The following is a 17,658-nucleotide window of genomic DNA, read 5'->3' as shown; positions in this document are numbered from 1 at the left end:
TTGAAAATGGAACTTGATTATATATTATGCTATTAAGAAAATAATAAAGGACTTGAAAATCTCGTGTTTGTTCAGTTTCTGAGTTACTTTATTCATTTTCTGTATATTAATTCTCATCACTGGAATGGCCTTCTGTGCACACCATGCGCTCTCCTGTGACACGGTGGTTTGAATCAATATACAATAATGGGTATAAATCACATTTTGTTAAGCCCAATTAATACTAATGCCATTCGTAAACCCGCTGCAGTGTTTTGCCTTATTGATAAGAAGCCTCTCCACTGTTGAAGCTTAGAATCAGCCTCCCTCCTGCAAGCACACACCTCTCATCACCGATCTTCAGATAGTGTCTATTGTCAGTTATTTCTTTGATTTTTTGTTGGTTTCTTTCTTCTACAAAACCCAGGTTGGGCTTTGGAGGCTTTTACTCCTGCACCTACTCTGTGACTTAGAGCAAGACATTGACTTCTGCTCTGACTCTGATCTCACTTCTGTTCTAAGCACACCACATCTCATTTCCTGAAGATATTCCCAGTTTTCATGAATGAGGAAACAGAAAAGACCTTGAATGCCCAAAGCAGAGAGAAAAACACTGTTACACATTTGGTCACAGTTCAAGGTATCATAAGGACATCTGTGCTAAGCTGAGAAATTAGGTGAGAAGGGACAGGCTTGATCTCTGTGCTCTCTCTCTTATTTACATACTGTTCAATTTCCATGTCTGCATCATGGAAAAAATAACAGGAATCTATTCCCTTTCTCAGAAATATGTCAGTCTAAAAAGCTCTGTTACAACTTTACCCTTCAGTGACCTTCCCAGCTGAGCCTGCTGCCCTTTTGCCTGTTACACAGCTGATAGCTTTGCTCAGTATTTGCTGGTTTGCTAGCTTTGCTACAGCCTGTGTTTATTTGGTCAGGTACATTATCATCACCAGTCTTTTTTACTCCACCGGCATTATCAAAATGTTAAAGGGAAGCTCATCACACATAACACTGTTAGAGGATTTTATCCTTTCTTTTGACTCAAGGTTGCCTGAGAATCCTGTTTGTTTACTCTGTAGCCCTCAGCTCTGTATCAGCTCTTTCAGATCTCCAGGCAGAAAATGTTTCGTAGCATCTATGTACCGCTAATGTTATTATACTGAGTCCTAAAAGCAACAAGTTTTTGCTCCATGTTAGCTGTAAATTGAACGTGGGACTTCACAGACGTAAATAAGAAAGTTCAGACAGCACATGGGAGGCTTATCTTCTGGGGAAGAACAAAACAACCAGATATCAATCCTCTCTGTCCACCTTGGAGACACTTAGAGCTGAAGTCGGTGACAGCAAGAAATCTCTAGATTTTTACTTTTCCAGCTTTTATGAAGACTAAGTAAGCAAACTTGTATTGTGTGCAGTCCCACTCCACATACGTGGTTACCCACAATTAAGAACAAAACCAGAAGCTTGATTTGGAAGTTTCTTTGGCTGGCAATGACTTGCTGACACTTCAAAGCAGGCAGTGGAGGTAATAAATGACGAGCGTTAAGAAAGACTCTCCTAAATAACTGATTTTGGAAGAGTAAGTGGCACAGATAAGCTTATTGCTTCAGGGTACTAAGGTGGATTCCCCGAGCCTTGCACTTATGCAACCTGCAGGAAGAGATGACAGACATGCACGTATTTAATGAAAATATCACCAATTAAATATGTTTCTAACATAAAATACCACCGTTTGTTAAGTGGAGACAAGACATAAGTGTTGTCTGGACCCTGAGGATGATAAGAAGTCCTCATGACCTTGAGGAGGTTCACCTGGAGCATCCACCATCCTCCACCCATGGCCTAGGAGCCCATTTAAGCTCAAGCTTGAGCTTTTTGAGCTTTGCTTTTAGGACACTTATTTTTAGGTTTGCCTTTAGCCCTGTCAGTAAGAAGGACTTTGGACCCATGTTGTTGCTTGGCTTTGGCCCTGGCTCTTTTTATTCCTGTCCAGGCTCCCTGCTTGGACCTTGGACCTGGTTGTCTGCTTGTAGTGGATCTTCTTATCAGTGCCAGCTCTGCTCAGTGTCTGCAGGATGGCACCCTGCTAGTGAGGATCCCAATGGTGCTGGGCTCCCCACTCCTCTGCCCCTGGTGAGAGCTGCCTCTTGTTCTCTGACATGCCTAGGCACCCTCTTCAGATGTCTTTCCATCTTATTCCTATAGAGCTAATAATAACCTGCAATGCTGTGGAAAGTCTTTGGAGAAGGAGTTGCTTGGATTGAGTGGGAAAATCCAGCTCTGAGAAGCTGCTTGCAAGGGGTTGCAGCTGTGCTAGAAAGAGCAATACAGTGACAGACAGATCCCAAAGAAAGCAAAAGAGGGGCTATAAAACACAGACCTTTCATATCAGGAAACAAAAGTTACTGAAATTGCATGTAGAAACAATGGAGTAGCTCTTCTCATGCTCTCATCCCTAAGAAACAAGTCAGAGATCCCTGTTGTCCCCACTGGAGAAAGGCTTTGGCTTGGCCAAAGTGACATTTGAGTGATGTTCCATAGGTGTGTTCTTAGTCTGCATGAAATGATCTGTCTTATGAGGCCCCTTATAGTTCAGAAGAACAAATTCTCTACCTTGGGGTTGCCTCATTACTGTGTTATGTGCTCAGAGCTGAAATATTCTCTATATTTTTCTGCTCCATCTCCTGCTCTGAGCAAACCTCATCTATCTACAAACTTCAGTGAGTTCCTCAGCTTGGGCACTCATCACTCCTCACAATCACACCGGTCAACAACAGCAATGGTTAGCTATCAGCATTCAAAGCATGCATGCATGAAGAAATGATAAGAAACCTCTTATCGCATATGAAAGAATGGTTGCTGTAACCCCCCCGGTGTTCTTGGAGCCACACAAGAGAAAGCCTGGAAAGCACACAAATAATCATCAACTAGCCCAGCCTACGGTGAAATTAGAGCCAATGAGAAAAGCCAAAAGAGGGACAAGTTGAAAATTAACTATTTGGTCAGTGCTCTCTCCAGCCAAGAAAGGGTGCTCTCTATAGCTTTTTTAATAAACAGGTCTGGAGATCCCTTGAAGCTGTTATGCCCACAGCATTTCTTTGCCTCTTTTCACCTTGATAAGCTGCTGGATTCTGGAAAGCTCCTCGGGCTGCTCAATTAACAAAAGATTTTGAGTGCTGAGGAGATAATGATGAATAGCATAAGGACAAACAGCCTGGGACATCTATTCAAGCAGTTGAAAACTGTCTGGAGTTCACCTACAGCACCAGCAAGGAGCTGCAGCTTGGCTACCTGCACTCCCAAAAACAGGAATGATGCATGTAAGTATTTCATGTCACTGATACCTGCATGTAGTGCTGCAGAGATTGCAGATGGAGCTGATGCTCTCACTTGTTGGCTAGCAAAAAAAAAGGGGAATTTTTTAGAATGTCAATGAAAGGTTAAGGAAAGAAGTGAATAGGAATGAAATTAATAGAGAAATACCTTGCCAAACTGCCTGTTTGCTTTCCATGTGCTGGATTTAAATGCTGTTATTTCTGCTCTAGCAGCGTTGCTGGGTTGTTTGTGATTTTAGCTTGTAACTACAATGAAGAAACAGACTTTATAAAAATTGGCTTCGTCTTGTGAGGCTTTAACTAGTTACAATACAGTCTGGATTTACACAATGGATTCAGAATGGCTTCGAATTTAACAGACCCTACAATGTTGGATGTTGAAAATGAGGCCTAATAGAAGTACTAACCACAAAGCCTGCCTATAGGAGATCTATAATAAATGACTTACTTGGGTGCAATGTACACATAACCGAAAATGCCAAAGATTAAGTTGTTTAAAGTGATTATAAACTTATCTAAGTTGGATTTGTATTGAGGCAAGCCAGAGATTGCCAGCTTGCTCAAGTGAAGGTAATGTCAGCTTGGAGCAACAGTTTCCTCTGTGAATGTATTAAGCTTATTAACCATGATGTGATTCTCATCTATTCTTTTAATGACTTGGAATTGTTTGGTGGAGTCAGAAGGCAAAGCATAGAAAGGCTGAGATCTGAGGTGTGCTCATTGTTTGGGGGTTATCCACGGTCCATAGGAGCCCAATAGGGAGCTAAATGATGCCATGTTTTTTTTCCTGTGGGCACTTGTCCATTGGAAACTGCACTGAGAAACCAAAGCTCACTTCATGCTAACGGACATTCCTGGAAGGGATCATATGAGGCCATTCCATCCCAAGTCCTCTTTGCTTTTAAACTAACTACAGATACTACTTGGTTTTGCTCACGTTCCTCTTCGGTTTAAGACAGATGCTATTTATTACTGGAATCTTTCTCTATTCCATGACATCCATGCAGGAAATGCCAATACAAACATTCAGAAAAATACCATCTTTGGAATAGTTGGTTTTGGCTGCCAGGGAATAGACACTAGCTCTGAATAAGCCAGCCTGTGTGTTCCTCCATCTGGTGGCTAGACCACATACATAACATGCATTGAAAGCAAAATGCACATTCAGTTAAACTCTGCCATGTACAGATGATAGCACAAGCAGCCAGATCAGTGACAAAGACTTGATCAAAGCAATGGCCCATATTTTGAAGCTTGGCTCAAACTAGACTACTTAGTACTGTCTTTAATGTAAAGCTGATCTTTCCCATTTCACTGTTACCCTGAAGTCCCTCTTTTACCTTTCCCTTTGTACCATTGCCATTCCCAGAAGCAATCTCTTGCCAAGCTGGGTAGTGACGCTCAGACTAACACAGATTCGACTGATAATTCCCATTGTGATCTCCCAGAAGCACAAAAGAAATTCATCTACATTGCAGTTCGCCGAGGCAGCAGTGTAGAAACAGTTCTGATGACCATAGGATGTATGTCAGGATTTCCAGTGTCACAAAGTACTGTAGTGGCTGCCTGTAGTAAGCTCTGTATACATGCAAGTAAGGGATTTCAGGCACCTTCTAATACAACAAAGGAGTTGCTTCATCCTAATAGTTAAAGAAACAGAAGGACTCTTTTCTTTCCTACCCTTTGAGAAGGCAAATAGAAGCAGAGTCCTTTCGTTCTATTATAAATAATGGTCCAAATACAGCAGTGACACGCGATCCAGGTGTGCCATCTCCAGGACAGCACACATTATTGCACTAACTGTACACAAACTGTCCATGAGACGGCTTAAGTCCTTTCCGTACAGCATCGCTAAACCCGTGTGCATAATTTTAGCAAATGTTTTTTATACAGCAAAGATAAAGCCCCCTATTTACTTTACCTTGCCAACTGAAATTACCTCCTTATCTGGACTTAGCCTCAGCCACTGCCTTCTCATCCAGGCTCCTATCTCTGCCAAACATTCTGGAAGCAGAGAAAAAAGCTCAGCGTTTCACAATCTGCTGCCGCTTTCCTGTTGAGCTTAAGAGTACTCTGTCAGTTGCATCCGTTTGATAAAAAGCATTGGGCTGTTTATCAATAAACTGGCCTACATCACAGTCCAACTCTGACATCAATTCAGCAGAACTTTCAACACCTTGTCATGATGGACCGCAGCCAACCAGCGCCGTTATCGTCCAACATCTTGATTCAGACTAAAAAGCCTCAAAGAAAATCAACCTATCTTGGATTTCCTCTCTCACATTCAATCCAAGTGGCTGAAGCGGAGCCACGGTCCTTTAAAGTTTAGATGTTTATTTTTCTAATTCCGAATGTGTTGCTATGGAAAGCACAATGTCAGACAAAAAAGAAAGCATATATCTCTCACATGGGTGCGGTTTCCTAACTGCTCCCACAGCCCCATCCTCCTTGTTTTGTTTCAGAGCAGGGTGAAGCTTGTTCAAAAGGCCCCATGGAAACAAAGGGCTTTATTCAACAGGCCTTTGATTTTAATTTTTCAAGATTAACACCAAAAAAACTAAAATCCAGTGAAACTGACTCATTGCTTGTAGTTGGACACAGTGATCTTGGAGCTCTTTTCCAACCTGAGCAATTCTATGATTCTATGATACCCCTCATTTTTACTTGACAACCATCCAAACTAATTTTTGCCCTCTTTCTTCTAACACTGTATCTCTTATATGCCAAATTTTGCCCTCACCCCCACATACTTTAACTCTTTGGAAGGGTAGATAGTGGTAGGACAAGGGGAAATGGCTTGGAGTTGAAGGAGGGAAGGTTTAGGTTGGATGTCAGGGGGAAGTTCTTTACTCTGAGATTGGTGAGGTCCATTCCTGGAGGTGTTCAAGGCCAGGTTGGATGGGGCCCTGGGCAGCCTGATCTAGTAAATGTGGAAGTTTGGTGGCCCTGCCAGGCAGGGGGGTTGGAACTTCATGATCCTTGAGGTCCCTTCCAACCCAGGTCATTCTGTGATTCTGTGATCAGCACTAATTGAGCTTTCTAACAACTAGTCCGATTAGATCTGTTGGAGCATCCATAGCTGCAATGAATTACAGTGAACAACTCGAAGTATCGAGCCATGGTGCCTTTCTACCCATTGGGACAAAAGAGCAGTGCCTCCAAATGCTATAAAGCTAAATGAAGCACCGCTGTGTCTGTCTGGAAGGTTTCAAAGAAAACAGAATGCAAATTACTTCTAATGGCTCTTCCTTTGTGGGTAACTTGCGAGATGTCATCACTGTTCTATTACAGAGTTTCCCATAACTGTTCTGACAGTACCACGGATCTGCACATAACAAAGGAAAAACAATAAACTGGAGCCATCCTCAATGACCATAAATGAGATATACATGAAGTCAGCCTGCAGGCTGCACAGTAACTTAATTCTCACAGTATCTCTTGATCGGCCCACTTGAAAACTGATCTATTAAGTAAGGTTTTTATTCACTTCCCACTTCAGTTCTGTATCACTTTCATTTACCCCCTAGGCCAATTGCCAGGTTCCTCTCAGGCAGAAAGTACAGTCAGTTCAGGAACAACAGAGGGAGGAATAACTGAGACCCTCTACATGGTCCAGAAAGGTCACAGTGTTAAAAAACATAAGAACCAAGCTGCTGCAATTCTCATAGCTGTCATTCTCTGTTAATTGCTGCATGAGAGCTGTGCCTGTGTGGAGAAAAGCGCCTCTAATTGGGACATGGGCATGGAGCAGTTCTGTTTCTGACCCAGAAAGGAATCATTTGGGCCATTCTTGAATGCTGGGCACAAAGCTTAGGGTTTGTGTTTCCTTTTGCAGCTGGTTCTTGTGTTTTTCTGCAGTTTCCAAAGCAAAGAAAAGCTGCACCTTGAGAAGGAAAAGGGGGAGATTTTTGGTAATGAAAGGCTCAAGCCTAACTGAACTGCATGTCCAGTATGAAACAGCACGTGCATGTAAGCTGGGTGCACATTCTGTGGATGACCCAGAAGGGAAACTAAGGTGTTGTGGGGTAAAGTCATAACCCTGAACAGCCAGTTGTTTCCACAAGCCTACGCTGTAAGAATTTTGCTCTGGTTGTGGTTCAGCCCACACGAACTGACTCACTCCGTTCAGTTTAGTAGCTCTATAATAGGCTTTTAGAGATCCTTGCAGGATTAAACCCCTAAAAGGCTTTAACAAAGTTTGGTCATCTTCATGCTTGTCAGTATAAAGAGGACTGAGTGGAGCTGGGAGGCTTATTATTCACTTAGAGAGTAGTGGGCATGCAGGGCTGCCAACCTCCTTATCTAATAGACCAGGCTGCCCAGGGCCCCATCCAACCTGGCCTCAAACACCTCCAGGGATGGACGGGGCATCCACAGCCTCTCTGGGCAGCTGTTGCAGCACCTCACCACTCTCAGAGTAAAGAACTTCCCCCTGACATCCCACCTACATCTTCCTTCCTTCAACTTCAAACCATTTCCCCTTGTCCTGCCGTTATCTGCCCTTCCAAAGTGTTGACTCCCTTCCAAAAAGCAAGAATTCAAAGCAAGCCTTCATCGTATTTGCAATGCAAATTCATTGCAATTGAATCCTAGCACCAAATAGAAATGACTGTACTTAAAGGAAGGCGTATTGAGCGGAGGGGAAGTAAAAGGAGGTTCGGGTGTAATAAACCATGTTACATCTATATGCTCCCATGCTGCTTGTGCGCTCTTGGAAGCAAATGGCTCTGCAGATTTCAACTCCGGAGCCTTCAAGCGTTGATACATTGTGGATGTAACTCAGACTTCTGGTGCAACACTGTAAATCAGAGTTTACAGTGGGTAACCGAGGCGGTACCGAGCATCACACGTATGATATCAGCCCGACAGTGGGAAAAGGGCAAGAAACACTTGCATGGCGATGTCCCTTAAAGCAGCAACGGGATGGGGGGGCGGTTGGGAGCACAGCACCGCCCTTAGAGCACCCGCCCCTCGCGGCGCCATGGCTGCGGGTGGGGCGGTGCGGTGACCGGCGTTGCTGTGCGCGATGCTCCCGTTGTTGCTGCGCCGGGTTGCGGCCGCTGCTTCGTGGAAGGGAACGAGGAGGTGCAGCCTGGGCGCCTGCTGCTCGTACCGCCTGCGGAACGCACGTGAGTGCGGCTGCGGGGAGGGGGGAGTTGGGTTTGGGGGTCTCGGAACGTTGCGGGGAGGGGTGGTACATGCACAGCGTGCATCTGTCTGCGGGGAGGAAGCTGGCATTGAGTAGAGCCGTGTGTTGGGTGATGTAGAGCTGCAGGGAGGCGCTGACAAAGCTACAAACCGGAGCTACCTTAAATTGCATTTAGAAAACAATCTTCCAAAAAGAAAGATGGGCGATTTCTTTGATGGGCGTTTTCTAAGTGCATAGGAGCTTTCCCATAGCTGTGAGTCAGTCTGCTGAGTTTCCCTATGCGAGTCTGAGTCATACAAGTGGAATTTTTTGGGTGCACTCTTGTTTTTTGTTTATTATTGTGATGAACTCTCTTACTTCCCTACGCACCCACTGACTTCAGTTATCCTTCGTAGCCAATATTTTAATACACCTTTTGTTGCCGGAAAGTTCTGAAGTCTTTAGTCTGTAATTAGTTCTGTAATTGTGGGTCAGAGCCAAACTCTCTCCATTGCCTCCCAGTGCATCCGCTTTGGCAGAGCCCGCTTACAATTCCCGGGGGCAGTCGGCAGTCTCCTATCAACATCCAGTGGAGAGACAGCGTCTATGACCCCGTCCTAAAGCCTCTGAAGATCAGCTACGACCCAACAACGTGCCTTCATATCTGGAACAACGGATATTCCTTCCTGGTGGAGTTTGATGATTCTGCTGATAGATCGAGTAAGGAAAGCTGAGAAAGTAAAAAAAGCAAAGCTATTAAAACTTTTATAATCAACTGTTTCTCTTTTGCAATGCAAACAGATATATTTAATGCGTTTGAAGTGATCGGTGGCAAAACTGCTTTCAGTTGGAAAGCATATATACTGTAGTGGGAATGTTAAGTGATAGCTGGAAGTGGAGATGGAGCACCTGGTGGGAAGGCAGGGCTGACTCTGGGGAGCTCAGGTCTGTGTAATGAGGCTGAGTGACCAGAAAGGCTGGTTATTGTTATCTAAATACTGTTATTTAAAAAGGATATTTCAGAAGGGCAGGTGAGCTGCTGGTGGTCGGTCAGGGATGTTGGGAGACATATGGTTCAAGTCAGTTATTCAGCTGCTTTTGGAGGGGGACACAGAGGGACTGTGGACAAATCTGCAGCTGCTGGATTTGCTTTGGAGCAGAGCAGGAGGGTGAAGAAGAGGATGTAAGGCCACAGAGCCTGGTCCTGTCTGTGTGCATAAATGCCATCCACTGCATAGAAATGAGATGGTTGATATTATTCTTTCCCCTTGCTGTTAGTTCCTTGTAACTTATGGTTTACTTTGTGATTATCAAGGAGAGGAAATGGAACAGGAAGCTGCTTATAAAGAAGGGGTTGTGAGGCCCTGTTTCTTTCTTACCTCCTTCTCCTGTCTGCTGGTTTACACGTGTGCCTATTCCTAACTTGGGAGCAAACATTCTGCTGAGGGCAATGGTTCACATGAATATAATCAGTCTTAGGTTTGAGTCTTTGCATAGTCAGGAATGAGAACAGTAGTACTGAGTTGGCATTGCAGACCTTGTCTTCATCCCATCCCTGAAACTTATTGTACTTCATCATGGCTTTCTTAATGATGGACAGTTTTGCATTTATCCTAATAGCTCAGCAGCTGTGGATGAAATGTAATGTCAACATGCACTGCTTGTTTTATCTCATCTCTGCTTGTAATGAAAGAGCATTTAGTTAGAACTGAATAACTGCTGAGATTCTGGTACAAAGCTTTCAATCCCTCTCATTTCTTTGCTCCTCAGCACTGAACTGATTCACTTCTTTCCAAAAGTAGTGCTGGATTATACAGTTTATGTGGTGGTTTGCTGTAAAATTGAAGCATGGTGTGCAGTTAAGTAGAAAATGAAGAAGAGGCATTTGTTATTGGCCCCCCTGGCAGTAATTATGAGCTATAACTTCCAGCTGCCCTGATGTAATAACAAGCAGGGAAGCTTTGCAGGCTTCCATATGGGTGAGCTTTTCCTGTAAATAATCTTTTGGGTATTTACAACTACCATCTTTTCATTATTATCACCGTACACTTGTTAAGGTGGGTGTCTTGTTTCTTTTTAGTCATCGTTGGAGGTCCCTTGGAAAACCAATACAGGTTGAAGCAGTTCCACTTCCATTGGGGAGCCATCAACGAGTGGGGATCAGAACACACAGTAGACTGTAAATTCTACCCAGCAGAGGTATGAAGAAGAAGCTGAACGGTGCAGATAACAGAGGCTGTCTGTGTGAACTGTCACGCTTGCTAGAAAGTGCTGTGTTTGTTTAAAAAGAAAAGGAAAAGGCAGTTTATTTATGAGTGAGTTCATATTGGCTGTATTTTCTGAAGGAGGATGCAGGATTGAAGTAAGCACTGGCTCCTGCCTGAAAGTTTCAGCGATGTTTTCTTCCCTCTGAATGCCCAAAGTGGAGGCTGCTGGGCAACCCAATGGCAGGCAGCAAAGAATCATTGTTATTCCAGCTCTGTCAGGAGAAAGTGGCACAAATCCCTTGTCTGGCCTCCTTTTAAAGGGGAGAAGGGATCATAAACAGACTCTGGAGCAGCCAGGGCAGATGTTTGTCCTGGTGTAAGGAACTCACAGCTTCCAGCTGATGCATCTGCTGAGGTAAAATGCACAAACTCACTTCTTTGTTTGCCTTTAAAAAGTGCTGTGCTCCTGAGCTGCAGTAAATGGAGTTAGTTCATGTGGGCTGTGGGATCTCTTTCCTTGGGTTGTAGTACATCCCAACTGCTGCACAGTGAGCCTCCAAACCTCCCAATCTTAGTCCTTTTAAAGCAATGTAGAAAGAGAAAATGGAAGACTATTTAGTTCTCTTTAGTTCCTCATCAGAATAGCATCAGTTCTTTATCAGAATAGCATCTTCCAACAGTGCTTTGGTTTTGTGGCCTGTGATTTCCATGGTAGCTCACTGCAGCATGGCAAATAGCAGAGAAGTGAATGCAATGAAGCTGAGAAGCCAGAGTTCTTGCTGTCATTGCTGTGTGTGTTGATGTCTCACTGATTCATGTTTTAGCTGCATTTAGTACATTGGAATGCTGTGGCGTACCCAACTTTTGAAGAAGCTGTGATGGAAGGTGATGGCTTGGCTGTGATTGGAGTGTTTTTAAAGGTACTTTAGTATAACAACCTCTAACGGTTTAGTTTTATTTTGGTAAAGCATTTTTAGTGCGAAATACCTCTAGATGGTATAAGCTGATAAGGTGGATAGGTGGGATGTTGGCTTAATATTCTCTCTTGCTCATCTTTTATAGCTAGGAGCACATCACGAAGGTCTGCAGACATTGGTAGATGCTTTGCCAGCAATAAAACACAAGGTAAGTGTTTGTTCCTTTGCATGCTCTTTTTGTCTGCTCAATAGCTGCTCCTGCCTCAAACCCACCTTAAAGATCCTGGACAAGTTTGAGGTCTTAGATTACTACTTTATGTAGGTTCTTACTAATAAAGCACGGTTTGATGTCTGCAGATGTATGCAGTATTTAATCTCATTGCTAAGATCTCTTCATTTAAATTACAAGTTGTAAAATAAGTTCTATCTGGGTTTTAGGACACTGTTATTGAGTTTGATGTCTTTGACCCCTCCTGCCTGATACCTCAGTGCCCTGATTACTGGACGTATGCAGGCTCTTTGACCACCCCCCCACTTACTGAATCAGTCACGTGGATTATTAAGAAGCAGCCAATAGAGGTCGATGAGAATCAGGTAAGTCTCTTGCTGATATTTAATAGCACACTTGTTTGCCTGCCTGCTGCTGTGGAGGGAAAGAAGCACAGAAGCAGCTGCTTCGCACCCAGTATTTGTTTTGGGGTATCCTGATCTTAACCACAGATAGTGCTGGAAGGCTGAAGATCTTAGCAGTAAGCAGTTAGAGGTGTTTTTCCAGCTCCCTGTATAGAGCTTTGTCTTGATCTCTGTTAACAATACCTTGTGTTGGAAACCATGCCCTGGAAACTTACGAGGTTATTTAGCAGGACACTGTATAATTTTTCTCTCTTTACCACACTGCTCTCCTTTCCATGGGAGGGAGGGAGAAGAAGGGACAATTTTTGTGACGTTCTGAACAATTGACCCTTTGTGCATATACCTGACAGTGCATTCACTTGCACATAAGTCTTGCAGAACCTGCAAGGCCTGTTCCTTCCCCTGGGCAGGCTCTGGGGGAGGGAGGGATGGTAGCTCTGAGTCCTTCACATACTGTTCTGATGGCTGAAGATAGAGTCCCCATTGGGTTTTCTCCTTTGCCTTTGTAGACACTTCTGCCCACTACTTGGCTGTGTTGTCCTTGAGCCTTTTGTTTTTAATTTGCTTTTAGGACAAAGGTTTCAGGTTAGTTCAGGTGGTTGACAGTCTGCTGACCTCAGCCTGGAGTTATTTCATGCTCTTTACTGCTTATATTTGTAGTACTTTGTTGTACAGTGTGACGTTACTCCTTGGCATGAAATAGATACAGGGATGAGTGAGAAATGGTCAGGAGAGCTGAGATCAGAATTGGACAATATGCTGGCTCTTAATAGGACTCCTGCATGCAGCGAGGCCATCTGGAAAGTCAAACCTGAAGCAAATATGAATGGCAAAGAATAAGCATGTACACAACCTTAATATTGTAGCCCACTTAAAGGAACAGAATGGGAAGAACTGCAGACTGTAAGAAAGCAAGGAAAAAGGAATGCTTACTTTTTTTGCAGTTCAAGCTTGTATGGTTATATTTTCTTGGTGGTTCTTCATTCTTTCATGGCATTGGAAGCCTTATTTACTTAGCACTGTTGCATGCTAAGTAAATGTTAAGTAAATGCTAAGTATGCTCTTTGTGAGGACTAGAAATCTGATCCTCTGCACACTTCAGCCCCCATTTATTAACCATTGAGGATAAAAGCCATGTAGATGGTTGCAGGTTGGGGTTGCTTTTCTTTTTCCTTGAGTGTTAGGATATGAATGTCTGTATAAGCAAACAGAACTCCAGAAAAGGGTTTGGAACTGCAGGAGCTAAACTGGCCGTTTCTCATTCTCAGCTGGAGGCGTTTCGGATGCTGCTTTTTACTTCAGATGGTGAAGAAGAAAAGAGGATGGTGGACAACTTTCGCCCTCTCCAGCCCTTAATGAACAGAACCGTCCGCTCTTCTTTCCAGAGCAGGCATCTCTTGGATATTGAAGCACAATACTCAGACCATGCTCAGCAGATCAGGCCATAGATGGCCCATGGAACGTCAGTCCAGATTGTAGTAATGGGGTTTCCTTTACTCTGTAATGATTTCTCCTTTTTTTGCAGGATGTTTATACCATGCAGTTTTATAGACGGCTGGTTTCAGTTCTAAGAGTCAATTGAGCTTTGGTAGAGAGGCTGTGTGTATTCTAACCTTTGGGGTTTTTTAATACAAACTCTTAACAAATTGCTCAGTTAAAAGCAGGGATCAGTAAGGAGTTGTTCTGAAAGGGAAAGCAGGGCAGGAGATCTTTCCTCTTTCTATCTGTATATCTTCAAAACTCCTCCAGTGATTTGCTGGAATTAACAGTCACAAGATGTTAACAAGCAGGAGGTGTGAGGAAGTGAAGTCTATGAAGGTCCTTTGTGGAATTGCTTTGGAGGTTTGGGGCCAGAACTGCCTTCTGCAATCACATCTGTAGAGATGTTTCAACTTTGTCCTTGCTTTCAAAGCAACAAATAGTGCCTAGGATGACAAGAAGAAATGCCTTGCCTGTGTGACCCATGTTTATAGTGGATCATACAGTATGTCTGCCTCATCTATGCTGCAAACCAGAAGGCTTTCCAAAACCTTACTGGCAATTTAGAATGGAATCTGTGGTCAGTTTTGCTTTTGGAACGTAATGGAATGGTAGATGAGTGTGGACAAAACACAGCCATCAGGTACTTGTAAGATCTATTTTTCCAGAGCATCAGCACCATTTTCCCATTGTTTTATCTTAAGCTGAACTTCTATTATTGAGAGTTACCCACCCTCGTGGTTACTGGGGACCATGATATTCTATATAGCACCTTATGGTAACAAAGACCAGTGATGGTTGGTTGTGGACCAAGCTAAACTGTTTAAGTTACGAGCTGTGGAGCTTTATACTAAAGTTATGGTCCAGTTGCCACAAACAGTGCCTACCTCTGTAGCATGCTACTAACCATAGCTTTCTATAGTGCACCTTTCTGAATGACTTTTTATGCTTTGCTGTATATAAGTGTGTGTATGTGTTAGCTCCCATACAGAACATGAGAGCTCATCTTCTGAGGAGGAGCAGTTCTGGTTGTACACTCATGAAACAACCTTCATAGAATGGCGTGGGTTGGAAGGGGCCTTAAGGATCATGAAGCTCCAGCCTCCCTGCTGCACACAGGGCTGCCAACGTCCCTATCTGATACCAGACCAGGCTGCCTGATCCTGATTGATTGTATTTCATGTATATTTTTGGAGCCCACATTTCTGGATCCTCTGTCTATTGTTGCTGGTGTCCTTCAGTACTAATGATACCAGGAGGACCAACTTGTCTATGACAAATTCACATCTTTTCAATCAATACTTTCCCATTCCAAGTGTTCACTTTAAAAGCACTGTAACACTTTATAGCGTCACCCTAACGATTTTAAATCAATCCGAATATTTTTGCTTAACCAATTAAATTTGTGCCTTAGGTTCCTTAATGGCTCTACCTCAGACTACACGGTAAACCTAAGAAAATCTCCATTGGCTTCTGCTCCCTGTGTGATGTATGTACATCTTTGTAATATAACCCAAGCAAAGCATTTAAAATTGCCGCCTTATAAATAAGGAGGTGGGTATGGCAAGGAGAGCTGAAATAGGCTCTGTGAGATCAGGGAGAAGCCAACTGTTTGATTTACTGATGGAGGAAAACTGTTAGGATTAGAGGGAACAGCTTGGCTTAATTTGGGTCTGTTTGAATTACCAGCTGTAAAGAGCAATGGGAAATTAACCTGCTTACAGGTAGTATCTCTGAATTGCTGTATGAGCTCTAGTTAGGAAACACCTTGTGGTAAAACAAGCAAACTCTTGCTATAGTAAGTGAATGGGCCTTTAGAAAAGCTTCATGCAACTGCTCAGAGTATTTTAGTTGTCTCGGTACACAGAACCTTAGGGTAAGTTACCTCTGCTCTAAGCTCAGTTCACCAACCAATGTTGTTTCCCTGGCAAATGCAACGTGCATGTCTTGTTCTTAGGGGATTGCTGTGGTGTTGATGTTTTACCTTCTACATCCAGTCATATCTACATATCCTGACATCAAACCTATTTCAGCGCTGAGTTTCATGTATGTATACATATATATACACATCTGTGTGTAAACAGGGTCAGAAAAGGAATAAATGAACTGGAGTGTGCTTAAAACAAATAAGCTTTACAGGGATTTGCTGTTCCAGTTGTGCTGCTTTCAAGATACCTGCTCCATGTCCATGTCTCAGCATCTCTGGTTCCAATGGACAGTATCCCAATTGCAGGGCAGGCTCTGGTTGGAATTAATGGGCTGGAAATGTGAGTGGGTCTTATTTTTAGGGATTTTTTGTTGTATTTTGTTGGGTTCTTGGTTAATTTAGTGAATGTAATGACTTTGCACAGCTGACTCAGACTGTATGTGGAAGGTGTCTGCATAGGGATTTTTAGGCGGTACAATAGAGAAGGGTCAGAACAGACAATGTTTGTCCTTGTGCTTAATTGCTTCTGTTAATTAATACTGCTCTGAGGGACATTCCAGTGGCAGTTGGTGCTATGGGTGGAGTGCTGTAGTGAAACTCATTTTGAGGACAGCTTCATGAAGTGAGAGTAGAAGTTCTCAAGTGCGTATTGCAATACGTGTTGTGCCTAATCTTACTGAAATGATTGCCTTTGTAGACAACGTGTGTAGCAAGAAGTGCCTTTTGTACTCCTAGCATGCAGACCTTTCTTTGTGGTTTTGATGTAAAGAAACTTCTAGCTGCTGTATTTTTAGTGTGCAACCATGCAATAAAAAAGCACAGCAACCCGTGTCTGTGTTTCATTGCGCAGTTAAGCTCTCCAAGCTAGAGAGGAGATTCTCTATCAAGCAAATAATTCATCCTTCAGAACGACCCAGTTCATTACGAGTGGGATATGATCAGATGTCAGGCAGACTCTGATGCTCCAATCTGGACTGTATTGTAATTGGAATGAAAGGACAATGACCTCTGTGTTGCTGCTGTACTGATGGATGCCCAGTTATTTGCTCTATTGGGATGGATGCAATATTCTGCCTACAAGGGGATCCAAGGTTTGGAGTTCCAACCTGCTTTGTTTCATGTTTAGCTTTAAACTCAACCTAAAAGCTGCCAGCTGAGTTCCTTTCTCTGTTGGGTAATTAGTATTGATGAAACCGAATGATGTGATGTGTGGTGCAGCTCAAGGAGATTCATATACAGTGATTTTGCAGTGCTCCTACCCTTAACGCAGTACAAACCTTATTGAATAAGCTTGAATTGAAATCAATTGCTTTTACCAATAACAATTGGCTAATAAGTAAACACAAGTTCATCCAGCTGACCCGCAGTAGCCAGGCTTGGGGCCTGGGTATCATAGTGATCAAAGTGCCTGAATATTGACATGGACAAATGGCTGTGTAATCAAATTGTCTTCAGAGGTTCTACAGAACAACTTGGGGGCCTGAAGAGCTCATGGTCAGAGCTGGTAATCACACATAACCACCTATGAAGGGCTTGGAGGATAGAAGACACCCAATGAACACACCTGAACACTGCAGGTATTTACCCAGCACAAAAGGAGGAACAGCAGCAGAATTAACTCGGGTTAGTTTGCAATGCAGCCATCTGTGTGGGTGACTTCAGGTGGGGCGATGCTGCTGCTGCTTCTTGAGCCCAGGCTTTCCAAATGGCAATGGGGACAGAAGGGAGCTTGAGGTCTGCGACTCTTAGTGGTTTATAAGTTGCTATTTGGAAGATCTGGGTGCAAGGAAGGGAAGGTGGGTCCCGCTCCTTTGAGAACTAGTGGGAAGTGATGCTTTCGCTCTCAATACGGGTGCTGATAGAAACTGAGCAAGGCAGTCTGAGGTCTGAGAGTTGCTATAACCCACAGCCCCGCTAGATGTCACGTTCTGACAAGCTCTCTTAAAGCTGCTGGATGGAGTCCCGCATTCCTCTGCCGTCTCAAGAGAGTCCTGTTGTCACTGTCCGGAGAGAGAGACTTGGAAGCGTGACTCCAATGTTACGGCTCGTC

General features: G+C 43.5%; 1 protein-coding gene across 2 annotated transcripts; it reads left to right on the top strand.

The window, feature by feature from the left end:
- The first annotated feature begins 2,981 nt into the window (after positions 1-2,981).
- CA5A (carbonic anhydrase 5A) lies at positions 2,982-16,433 on the top strand. Of its 2 annotated transcripts, none has more exons than XM_015874218.3 (7): positions 2,982-3,302; positions 8,968-9,165; positions 10,526-10,644; positions 11,477-11,572; positions 11,715-11,777; positions 12,008-12,163; positions 13,471-16,433. In XM_015874218.3, the coding sequence occupies exons 1-7, from the start codon at positions 3,170-3,172 to the stop codon at positions 13,648-13,650; spliced, it is 945 nt and encodes a 314-aa protein (XP_015729704.1). In that variant the 5' UTR covers positions 2,982-3,169; the 3' UTR covers positions 13,651-16,433. The 2 variants fall into 2 exon arrangements, with proteins under 2 accessions (XP_015729704.1, XP_015729705.1); XM_015874219.3 differs by lacking the exon at positions 2,982-3,302 and adding an exon at positions 8,284-8,446.
- Positions 16,434-17,658: the final 1,225 nt, after the last annotated feature.

Source organism: Coturnix japonica, chromosome 6 (assembly GCF_054131305.1).
Source record: "Coturnix japonica strain WE chromosome 6, WE-NBRP24, whole genome shotgun sequence".
Taxonomy (NCBI): domain Eukaryota; kingdom Metazoa; phylum Chordata; class Aves; order Galliformes; family Phasianidae; genus Coturnix; species Coturnix japonica.
The sequence above is the reverse complement of the archived record's forward strand: the minus strand, read 5'-3'. Positions and strand labels throughout refer to the sequence as shown.

Coding starts and splice junctions, on each gene's coding strand:
- CA5A (XM_015874218.3), top strand. CDS start 3,170: ATGATGAATAGCATAAGGACAAACAGCCTGGGACATCTATTCAAGCAG. Junction 9,166..10,525: donor TGATTCTGCTGATAGATCGA/GTAAGGAAAGCT, acceptor GTTTCTTTTTAG/TCATCGTTGGAGGTCCCTTG. Junction 11,778..12,007: donor TGCCAGCAATAAAACACAAG/GTAAGTGTTTGT, acceptor TCTGGGTTTTAG/GACACTGTTATTGAGTTTGA.